The 12,002-nt window shown below is 41.9% G+C and overlaps 1 protein-coding gene across 1 annotated transcript; it reads left to right on the top strand.

Moving 5' to 3' along the window:
* The first annotated feature begins 8,492 nt into the window (after nt 1–8,492).
* Nucleotides 8,493–11,639, top strand: GPR61 (G protein-coupled receptor 61). The gene has a single exon (XM_077295249.1). The coding sequence runs from the start codon at nt 9,196–9,198 to the stop codon at nt 10,510–10,512; it is 1,317 nt and encodes a 438-aa protein (XP_077151364.1). The 5' UTR covers nt 8,493–9,195; the 3' UTR covers nt 10,513–11,639.
* Nucleotides 11,640–12,002: the final 363 nt, after the last annotated feature.

Genomic DNA, 12,002 nt, shown 5'->3' with positions numbered 1-12,002 from the left:
TTGGACCCCCAAAGTTGTTGTCCAATTTGTCCTGAGTGCGCTGATACCCCATATGTGGAGGGGAACCACCGTTTGGGCGCATGGGAGGGCTCGGAAGGGAAGGAGCGCCATTTGGAATGCAGACTTAGATGGAATGGTCTGCAGGTGTCACATTGTGTTTGCAGAGCCCCTAATGTACCTAAACAGTAGAAACCCCCCACAAGTAACACCATTTTGGAAAGTAGACCCCCTAAGGAACTCATCTAGATGTGTTGTGAGAGCGTTGAACCCCCAAGTTTTTCACTACAGTTTATAACGCAGAGCCGTGCAAATAATAAAAAAAAAAATTTCCACAAAAATTATTTTTTAGCCCCTAGTTTTGTATTTTTCCAAGGGTAACAGGAGAAATTGGACCCAAAATATTGTTGTCCAATTTGTTCTGAGTACGCTGATACCTGATATGTGGGGGGGAACCACCGTTTGAGCGCATGGCAGAGCTCGGAAGGGAAGGAGCATCATTTGGAATGCAGACTTAGATGGATTGGTCTGCAGGCGTCACATTGCGTTTGCAGAGCCCCTAATGTACCTAAACAGTAGAAACCCCCACAAGTGACCCCAAATTGGAAACTAGACCCCCCAAGGAACTTATCTAGATGTGTTGTGAGAACTTTGAGCCCCCAAGTGTTTCACAACAGTTTATAACGCAGAGCCGTGAAAATAAAAAATCCTTTTTTTTTCCCACAAAAATTTTTTGTATTTTCACAAGGGTAACAGGAGAAATTGGACCTCAAAAGTTGTTGTCCAATTTGTCCTGAGTATGCTGATACCCCATATGTTGGGGTAAACCCCTGTGTGGGCACACGGGAGAGCTCGGAAGGGAAGGAGCACTGTTTTACTTTTTCAACGCAGAATTGGCTGGAATTGAGATCGGACGCCATGTCGCGTTTGGAGAGCCCCTGATGTGCCTAAACAGTGGAAACCCCCCAATTATAACTGAAACCCTAATGGAAACACACCCCTAATCCCAATGGTAACCCTAACCACACCTCTAATCCAGACACACCCCTAACCCTAATCCCAACCCTATTCCCAACCGTAAATGTAATCCAAACCCTAACCCTAACTTTAGCCCCAACCCTAACTTTAGTCTTAACCCTAGCCCCAACCCTAACCCTAAGCCTAGCCCTAACCCTAGCCCTAGCCCTAACCCTAGCCCTAACCCCAGCCCTAACCCCAGCCGTAACCCTAGCCCTAACCCTAGCCCTAACCCTAGCCTTAATGGGAAAATGGAAATAAACACGTTTTTTTAATTTTTTTATTTTTCCCTAACTAAGGGGGTGATGAAGGGGGGTTTGATTTACTTTTATAGCGGGTTTTTTAGCGGATTTTTATGATTGGCAGCCGTCACACACTGAAAGACGCTTTTTATTGCAAAAAATATTTTTTGCGTTACCACATTATGAGAGCTATAATTTTTCCATATTTGAGACCACAGAGTCATGTGAGATCTTGTTTTTTGCGGGACGAATTGACGTTTTTATTGGTAACATTTTCGGGCATGTGACATTTTTTGATCGCTTTTTATTCCGATTTTTGTGAGGCAGAATGACCAAAAACCAGCTATTCATGAATTTCTTTTGGGGGAGGCGTTTATACCGTTCCGCGTTTGGTAAAATTGATAAAGCAGTTTTATTCTTCGGGTCTGTACGATTACAGCGATATCTCATTTATATCATTTTTTTATGTTTTGGCGCTTTTATACGATAAAAACTATTTTATAGAAAAAATAATTATTTTGGCATCGCTTTATTCTGAGGACTATAACTTTTTTATTTTTTTGCTGATGATGCTGTATGGCAGCTCTTTTTTTGCGGGACAAAATGACGCTTTCAGCGATACCATGATTATTTATATCTGTCTTTTTGATCGCGTTTTATTCCACTTTTTATTCGGCGGTATGATAATAAAGCGTTGTTTTTTGCCTCTTTTTTTTTTCTTTCTTACGGTGTTTACTGAAGGGGTTAACTAGTGGGACAGTTTTATAGGTCGGGTCGTTACGGACGCGGCGATACTAAATATGTGTACTTTTATTGTTTTTTTTTATTTAGATAAAGAAATGTATTTATGGGAATAATATATATATTTTTTTTCTTTATTTAGGATTTTTTTTTTTTTTTTTTTTTTACACATGTGGAAATTTTTTTTAAAAAACTTTTTTACTTAGTCCCAGGGGGGGACATCACAGATCGGTGATCGGACAGTTTTCACAGCACTCTGTCAGATCACCGATCTGACTTAGAGCACTGCAGGCTTACCAAGCGCCTGCTCTGAGCAAGCACTCGGTAAGCCACCTCCCTCCCTGCAGGACCCGGATGCCGCGGCCATCTTGGATCCGGGACCTGCAGCGAGGAAGGAGGTAGGAGACCCTCGGAGCAACGCGATCACATTGCGTTGCTCCGGGGGTCTCAGGGAAGCCCGCAGGGCTCCCTGCGCGATGCTTCCCTATACCGCCGGCACACCGCGATCATGTTTGATCGCGGTGTGCCGGGGGTTAATGTGCCGGGGGCGGTCCGTAACTGCTCCTGGCACATAGCGCCGGATGTCAGCTGCGATAGGCAGCTGACACCCGGCCGCGATTGGCCACGCTCCCCCCGTGAGCGCGGCCGATCGCGCTGGACATACTATTCCGTCCTTGGGAAGTAGGGCCCACCCCACATGGACGGAATAGTACGTCCAATGACAGAAAGGGGTTAAGGGGTTCCCTGGGGTGGTGTTATGGCAGCTAGATGGTATACCTTCCCACAGGTGAAGTAGATCCCCAGGGCTTCCCAGTGTGAAGATGGTAGAATGGTGAGGGTTGCAGTAAGGAACAAGGACACAGGTTTGCAGTCTCTTTACCTCATTTACTGAAGACTTCAGCAGGCACAGTCCAGGGCACTGGATCACAGGGCAGGTAGGATCCAGCCGGTTTGGAGGCAAGTCCAGAGTCCCCTTATCCAGGTGGAAAATAGAAGCCTTCCTTTGCCCTGTAGTGGTGTAGTCTCTTACTGCTAGAAGCTTCACATAAGGTCCTCACAGATGTTATCTCTTTCTCTCTGTCCCCCAGATAGGATAGGACATAACCCGTATGACTGGTGACTTGAGCCTGTTTATAGGGTCCTTAGATGACCTGGCTCTGAAGGGTGTCACCGTGCCTCCTGGGTGTTGGGTCGGACAGGGAACTTGAAGTTCAGCTGTCCTGACGGTCTCTTATGTAAGGCGTGGAGGTTCTTACAACCTCTGTATTACGGCTACCGGATTTCTGCGCCTCAGAAGGAGGGAGCCTGCTCGGGGCTGGTCCCCTTCTGGTATCCTCTCCTGTGCTTCCTCTCCTGCACGCTTACTGCAATCAATTTGGCTTTCTAAATGTTTCTTTCCGAGAGCTGCAGCTCTGTGGCATGCACAGCTCCGTAAACCCTCTGTCCTCCTCAGACTGATGTCTGGAACTCACTAACTTTCCCTACAGACTACCAGTTACATATATATGGAGAGTCACCTAGTAAATAGGATCAAAAGCTCCCCCTGGTGGCCTGGAGTGTGAATGTGTTGCATGTTTGTGGTACCTGGTTACATTTATCCTTTCTTGCCTCCAAACAAAGCATCACTCTTCCTGTGACAGCGACATTACTGTGACGACCAGGACCCTGGGGCGCCACAGATATACATTATAAAATTAATTAGCATAGAATGTTGGACCTGAAATGGTATGGTAGCAGGAGTAGAGAGTCCATTTTGCATTTGATTTCTGTGTACAGCCACACATAGCCCCCAATCTATAAGTGGTTATGGGATAAAATCTCATTTGATAAGCTCCCATAAGGTATTTTATAACTGGTCAGGAATAGTGTTAATAGTGGTGAGAAATCATTTTATTTGATCCTTGCTTTTGCTTTTATATATAGCAATATAACTCTTCTAGAGTCTTGACCCCTGGAAATTTAGCGGCATCCCTTTTCCTTATTCCCTGCAATGTTTTGTCTTTGTAATTTGCTTTCGCACATCTGCTTGTCTCCTGATGTCACACAACTGTGTCTGTCCTTGCCTCCAGCTTTGTATCCTGCTGCCAAGCAACTGTCTTTCTCTTTGTCACTTTGAGTCCTGCTGCCATGCAGCTGTCTTCTTCTGTCTGTGCCTTCCTCTCACGTATCTGGCCAATCGCGGTGTATTCTGCAGTATATAAATATGACCCCTATTACCAGGCATTACATGGGTCAGTGCTTTGAATGCTTCTAACCTATTTTTCCATTTGCACTTATATACCACTGACAAATGGCTGTCTATGACACTTTTCTGTGTCCCTCCGTCTGTCACTCAAGGACCTTTATTGCTGCTCCAATTTTTAACGGATGTATTTTTGGGTCCTTGTGTCATAGCAACGTGATCATGTGACAGTTTTGAATATTCATGAGCTCCTCACGTTCCCATAAGCAAGGGACTCTGGGAGACTGCTCACTGGGGAGACACTGAACCTATTAACTGTCATTACCATTATTTATTTAGAAGGACGGCAGCCTTTTCACAATGTATGTACACAAAGTAACACTCAGCGCGGGAGCAGCGACATTTGTATACCTTATACTCTTCTGCCAGCAGCCTTACAGCCTTTACACAAGATAGATTAAGCAGAAAGCTATAAAGCTACCCATGTCAGTGTGCAGGCAGCAGACTAGACCCCACTGCTGCCGCCTGCCTGTCCCACATATGCCTTCTATGGAGCCCTGACTGAGAGGAATAAGATAAGAATGACAGTGTCGTGTATCAGAGCAAGCATGGGCAACCAAACAGATCTCAGCTTTTATTTTTGCAGAGTAGTTGTAGAAATGAAACCTAAGCTCTGATTGGTTGCTAACAGCAACTAAGTCAGTCTTGATATATTGTTGATAAATGAGGTCTATGTTATTTAGAAGCAAGCTGAGCATGAAGAGCGTAGCGATGAGGGCAGCTCCCTGCAAACTTGGCTCTACTGAAAGCCCTAATTTTTGCCGGCTGGTATTTTACACACTAGCCTTGATGACTGGAGTAAGACGTGCCATAATCCATGAAGAGTTGAGCATCTCTTGATGAATTTGGCGCAATTTTTATCTGCTGTGGGCCATCGCAATAAATATACTATAGTGGGGAATACATTTCTGTCGAAATTCATGCCATGTGTTTTGCCAACCACACCACTTCCTGGTTACTGTCTGGTCATTTTCAAAAATTGACCACAGCCGGTTGGGACTGGTGCCAAAAATCACAATTTATTCCCGTAATTTTAAGTTACATGAAACTTTTGCAGTGCTTTAACTGGTTTTACGCCAGAGTTCTTGCAAAAACCATTTGAGCAATCAGCTTATTAAGGGGTGGGTCTGAAGCTGGCGCAGACTTCCCGCTGAGGTCTGTTACGCGGGTCTCAGCGGTGTCTCTGGAGCATGTTTGCTCCACTCTCTTCCTTGGCACCAAATCTCCTCATGGTGTGGCCCTCAGGACTTTTATATCAGGGAAGTCCTCCCTGTCGGTCACCTGATCCAGTCCAGCACACAAGGCCACTCCCCCTGCAAATCTTCCAGCACACTATGGTTCTGCTTGATTTCAGCTGGCCAGCAGATGGCAGTCTCTCCTCATTAATGGCACATCCTGCAAGTGATCTGCAGAGATATCATGAGTTCTTATTACATGGCTGTAGACTGCTGAATCATTACAGTGTGTGATGGGCATACTGTCATGATTCCCTGATAAGCCACATGCAAGTGGGTCATCCCATGAGCACATGTAAGTGATTTGCATGCGGTCACGTGACAACTAGTTTTATCCGGCTTTTCTGAATAGAAGAGAATTGAGAGAAGCTGAGAAGAGTCTAATCGGCACATGACTGCAAGTTTACAAATCCTATACATAGGGTCACGAGTCATTTAAAAAAAAAATGCTATTGTTTCTTGAGAGCGTTATCAATGTTTTTTTGACAAAAACCGTAGGCAAAACACTCAAAACGATGCACAGAAGATACTTGTTGACTCTTCCCATTGACTTGTATTGTAAAGTATAGAGCATCTTCAGAGCAGTGTCCATAGAATGGTCAGGTCACTTCTTTTAACTGCTTGATGTCTTTGGAAACCTGTAGCTCAAAAGACCTAACATATGCAGAGCAAGTTACTTTACCATAGAAATGAGTATGTTCATTCTTTTGAGCTTTTTGTTAGCACTTTTTCAGGCAACAGGCCCAAGCCAAATCCACCTGAAAAATTCACTGTGTGGACATCTCCTCAGGCTGGAATCAAACATGTAATTTTTGTGTCAGTTTTTGATGTAGTCTTATATGCCAAAACATGAAAAAACGAAAGTATGAAAGAAATACTTTCAATTTGACTTAATTTTGCATTCACTCTTTTTAGCAAACATGTTTAACTGTGTCCTTCATACTCAACATTTTTCAGGTAAAGCAATGAGAAGGGAGGGTACACAAAGAGTTAAACATCATTTAAACCCTATACAAACAAGTAATAGGGCAAATACAAGTGCATAAGTTAACGTAAATGGATTGTCCATTTTATTTTTATTTCATTGGTTCCTTGTACAAAATAAAAAAAAAATGAATACATCTACACTTATCTACTGGCATTCCATCACAGACTCTCTGCTGCTGCCTCTGGTCTTTGTTGATATGGCTGCAGTGGGGACGACCGGTTGACATCATGTGACCACTTTGAACAATCACTAGGCTCAGCGCTGATGCCAATGTAGATGACACTAGACCATGAATAATCGGATAGCCACCAACACTAGAGACAGCAATGTAGTGAAGGTGTCGAAGTGCCCATGGGTAAGTACAGCTAAAAAATTAGAAGGAAAACCCTTTAAACCTCCATAGAGGCCAGACAATGACCCCCTCGAAGTGAATAGTTCCGCCAGGCTCTGTTGGCATTAGCATCGGAATACAGTTGTTTGAGGTTTCAGACAGAACATCTGACATAGTGTTTGGGGGAGAGCACTGTATTAATGTAAGCCTATCCTAAGGGCATAAATACAAATATAAACATGTCTGCACAGGTTGTGTAATATACAGTGGATTACATTTTTAATGTCAAAATATTGCCATAAAATGTATATATAACATTATAAGCGCCAAATAAATCAAATGGCCAGTTATATACCACTGTGGCACTAATGAAAAGGGCCATCATAACCTGGGTATTATAACATTAATTTTTGTAGTATTACATGAAAATGTCAGATTGGCTCAAAAAATCTCATTTACATCCTAGGGAGAAAATCAGCCATGCAAAGTCGATTGGTAATTTGCAGCGTGTCAGTCTATGTTGCGGATATCACTGTGGATATCACCTGCCCGTTTTCCTCAAAGGGTACTGAATGTGTATTTCCGTGCTGAAAATGTACACAATGTGTAGATGAGGTTAAAAATACAAAAAAAAATCTGATGGAAAATTGTGCAGCATCTACGTTACATGTACACGCAGCCTAAGAATATGAGTTATGCAGAATGCCATTGATGTAAGGAGGACACATGGGATTCGATATACTGATATACGTGTACTTCTGTATGTGGCATAATAAGCAGAGGCTAATATATTGTTCAAATGCAACATATGCCAGGTTAGAGGGTAAAGACTTGTTACATATGCCTGTATGTGTCATACGCAAGGGAGATTGGATCCCCATTGTGACATATACGCTGTGATTTTGTGTTAATCTGAGTGACTGTAGGACCCTGAGCCTGTCTGCTCCCTCACTGCAGTGCTGTGTATTAGATGGTTAGGGGCTGAGCTGCTTCTCTGGTCTCCTGCTCCCTGGATGCAGCTCCGGCTCCTGCAGACAGGTACGTGGGGAAATCAGATGGGTTCTGGACGTAACCACGAATATGATTGAAAGGTTTATATATTCATTATGGAATTGATTGTCAATATAAAATGCCGATCAGATGAGCCTGGCAAATAGGGCTATATGCAGGTATATGACTTAAAGGGTGGCCAGATATGCAGGTGTCTTGTAGGGTCGTATATAAGACATACTGCTTATGATTAACAAGGTATAACATATATATATATATATATATATATATATATATATATATATATATATATATGTTTATGTATTTTGCTTTCTCTTTCTCTCAACGTCTATATATATAATATATGTATAACCCATAAAATTGCATATTTGTATATATATATGTATGTACAATACATATATATGTATATAATATATGTGTGTGTGAAAATAGACTACCACACAAGCAGTACATATCCATCTAAGTGTATAATGTCCAGCAGATTCTTCTTTTTACTAACATGTATATTGCATTTGATTTCTTATATCACCGAGCACATTTGTATTAACCCTCATTATCTTTCGTCCGTGCCTTCCCAGGTCATATATATTTCCATAAAGAGCGGCCTGTTTAGATTTAAAGGACAAGTCTCTGTTTTAAAGACCCCACAAACACAGGATCCATTTCAGATGCCATCAATGTTACCAGCTAAGGAAACTGCTTTCTATTACTGGCAGTACCTGAAGGGTTAGTTCTTCTCATAAAGACATGAATTCCAAGAAACGGTAAATAACCGGAGGGAGTCAATAATGATGACACAAAATGATTACCTGCAAAATAAAGAACATCGCTATACATTTTGGTTTCTTCATGATAAGTAAAGATCAGCTGAAAGAAACACTATGAAGATTTTAAGAAAACGCACACTGGATTAACTGCAACAACAGGGAACAAAGGCCCAAAAAGAAAAATACTTTGCAAGAATGACAGCAATATATATAATACAGAAATAATGATTTCTCGCAAACTGAAATTAATTGCAGAATATTACAGTACTGGCACAGGAAACATCTGTATGTGACAAATACTGACCTGAAATGTGACACATCTTGATGGAAACTCCCTCTCTTCCCCTATTCCCCTTTCTCATCTTGACCTTTAGCATTTCCCATTTTTATTTTCCTTGTATTTCCTAGTTCCTTTTAAATTTCACTTTAGATTATTTTTCATTTTTCTTTATCTCCTGCATTTCTCATTTGGTCTTTATTTTTGTTCCTGGTTTCTGTTCTTTTCTATTTGTTGTTTCTGTGTTTTCACTGATTCTCTCAGGTCCTACCTCGCTCTTATGCGTATAATGGATGATGGTCCCTTGAAAAAGAGAGTGATGGTGACCCTTTATCCAAATCATCCTCATGGATACCTCCCGTCCCTCTTTCACATGGAACTTTTCACTCAATGCTTCAGGGAACACTATTACAGCAAATCCCCATTATGGGGCCCTTTTCATTATGCTTCTTATGGACCTGTTAGCAGTAGTTGGAAATGTGGCTATCATGGGGGTCATCATGAAGACTCCATCCCTCAGGAAATTTGTTCTGGTCTTCCACTTGTGTGTAGTGGATCTCTTGGCTGCACTTACACTTATGCCCCTGGCTATGTTGTCTGGAAGTGGAGGCACTTCCTTGTATGAAATCCAAGGATTAGGGCAGATGGCTTGCCGTGCATACCTGTTCTTGAGTGTCTGTCTTACCAGCACTGGCATACTATCAATCTCTGCTATAAATATTGAAAGATATTACTATGTGGTACATCCCATGAGGTACCAAGTCAAGATGACTATGGGACTAGTCAGCTGGGTACTAGCTGGTATCTGGATTAAAGCTGTACTCACATCCCTAATCCCTGTTTTAGCATGGAGCCCTCCTGTCCCTGGACATTGCAGCTTGCAGGGAGGTGGCAACAGTGTCTTCCGAGCTGGATTTCTTCTCTTTTATTCCTCCTTTTATTTCTTACTGCCTCTTACCATCATCATTGTTGTGTACTGCAGCATGTTCAAGGTGGCACGAGTAGCTGCTCTCCATCAAGGGCCTCTACCCACATGGATGGAGAATTCACCTCAGCGCAGGCGCTCAGAATCTCTCAGTAGTCGTTCCACCATGGTAACAGGATCAGGAGCTACACGTGGAACTCCTCAGCAACGAGTGACAGGTGGTGGTTCTGGAAGTGGTGGGAAGGCAGCAGCTGTTTTAGCTGCAGTAGGGGGACAGTTTCTATTATGTTGGCTACCTTATTTTGGCTTCCACATATATGCAGCACTGTGCTCTCCATCTCCTGGTTCACAAGTGGAATGGATTGTTACATGGATGGGGTTTCTTTGCTTTGCCTCCAACCCAATATTTTATGGTTGTCTAAATCGTCAAATCCGTGAAGAACTGGGAAGGTGGATTGGATGTTTCTTTAAACGAGGGGGTAATGCGGAAGATGAGCTTCGATTGCCAAGCAGGGAAGGCTCTATTGAAGAAAATTTTCTGCAGTTTTTGCAGGGTACTGGCTGCCCACCAGACACCAGGGCAGTTGTTCATATAACCCCTAAAGGGAATCAACCAGCTGTAGACTTCCGGATTCCAGGGCAGATTGCAGAGGAAACATCTGAGTTCTTAGAGCAACCATGGGATTTGAAAGCGGTGGGTAAAGACTATAATAACACTGGTCCATCTCCAAAAACATGACATCTAGCATAACTTTCCCTGCTCTTGACAATCTCCTCAAAAGTGTGATATAATGCAGAATTTTCCTTGATGCATTCCTTTAAACCCATAGTACATAATTTCCCGTAATCCAACTCATTCCATGTGAATATTCAGTGTCCTTTATTTCCAGCATACTATCTAGACCATGAAAGTCTTTTGTACAGTGTTCCAGAAGAAGAGGACAATGATTTCCCTCACACTGAATGTCAGTAGCGCACACTTACAACATGCCATAAGCCTTGGAAACCTGTATTGGATTTTAAGCTGCATAGAGGTCAGCCATGTTCCAGGAGTGATAGTGAAAAACACATAGTTCCTGCACTAAAAAAAACCCAAAACTTGAATAACGCAACAAAAGAAGCAAAATTTAACAATCAAGTTATAATTCTTTTTATCGTAAAGGGATTGTAACTTTTGTACAACCCCTGCTAATTAGGCACACCTCCATATACATCCAATATTTTTAGAAACCTTTCAACATCTATCTTTTGACTACACTCCCCTATTACATGTTTGTAGGATGGGGAAGGGGTCTCAAAATTGGTTCTGTATGTAAATAGTGTCTTGGAGCCCTAGATGTAGGTATGGCTGATAAGTCAGGACAAACTTACCTCTGTTCCTAGTTACATGTTTAACGCTAAGAGGTTCAGCCCTGCAGGGTTGACTAATGTCTTTTCTCCTGCAATTTATATGAGACTGCTTGGATCCATGATACTAATTATACATATAAAAAAGTAAGATGGAGTAAGGCCTACTTGAATAATAGAGGTTGTACAAAATGTGAGACCACTTCGATTTAAAATTGCCGCACAACTTATAGTAAATCTATATAGTGTTTTTGTCTGTGTAAATGAGTAAACATATGAATTTTTATTTTTGTTCAACAAGTTCCGCCCAAAAATTATCCAGCAGAATACCAAACTAATTATCCAACTAAATTTGATTGTATTTATTTGTATTTTAGAGCATGTGACAGAAATATCTTTTATTATGATGTCAAATCTGGATTTGGAACAAAATGCAAATAGGTGCAAAAATAGTTGTTGGTTGCAGAAACTGAATAGTGTTTATGTTTGTACCAATAAATGTGTATTTTTTTATATTCACCTCATGTGGTCCTGTTCCTGCTTTTCACAGTGTTTATATGAAATATGTCTTCAGTCACTGAAAAATGTATTCAAATTGCCAGTCTTATTGCTGGGCTTGCAGAAGTACGGTAATATGTTCTTAATTCTTTAAGAGACTTACACCACTTGAAATAGGCACATCTTATTATTGCCGTGCACCTCTGTGCGCCCCACCAGAAATGTTTCTCTTGACAGATTAAACTGGTGTAAATTTTGAAGAATTTGTGTTTTGGGCTTTGCCTCATCCTGACCTGCCCATGTTCTGCCCACTTTGGCGGATATCACTGGCTGTCGTGAAAACACCAAAAATAGCAATACTTTTGAACAACTTTGAATCGTGCA

This window comes from Ranitomeya variabilis, chromosome 3 (assembly GCF_051348905.1).
Source record: "Ranitomeya variabilis isolate aRanVar5 chromosome 3, aRanVar5.hap1, whole genome shotgun sequence".
Taxonomy (NCBI): domain Eukaryota; kingdom Metazoa; phylum Chordata; class Amphibia; order Anura; family Dendrobatidae; genus Ranitomeya; species Ranitomeya variabilis.
This window is presented reverse-complemented; position numbering and strand designations above follow the sequence as displayed.

Bases quoted from the DNA above. Each gene is read 5' to 3' on its own strand.
- GPR61 (XM_077295249.1), top strand. From the start codon at position 9,196: ATGGATACCTCCCGTCCCTCTTTCACATGGAACTTTTCACTCAATGCT.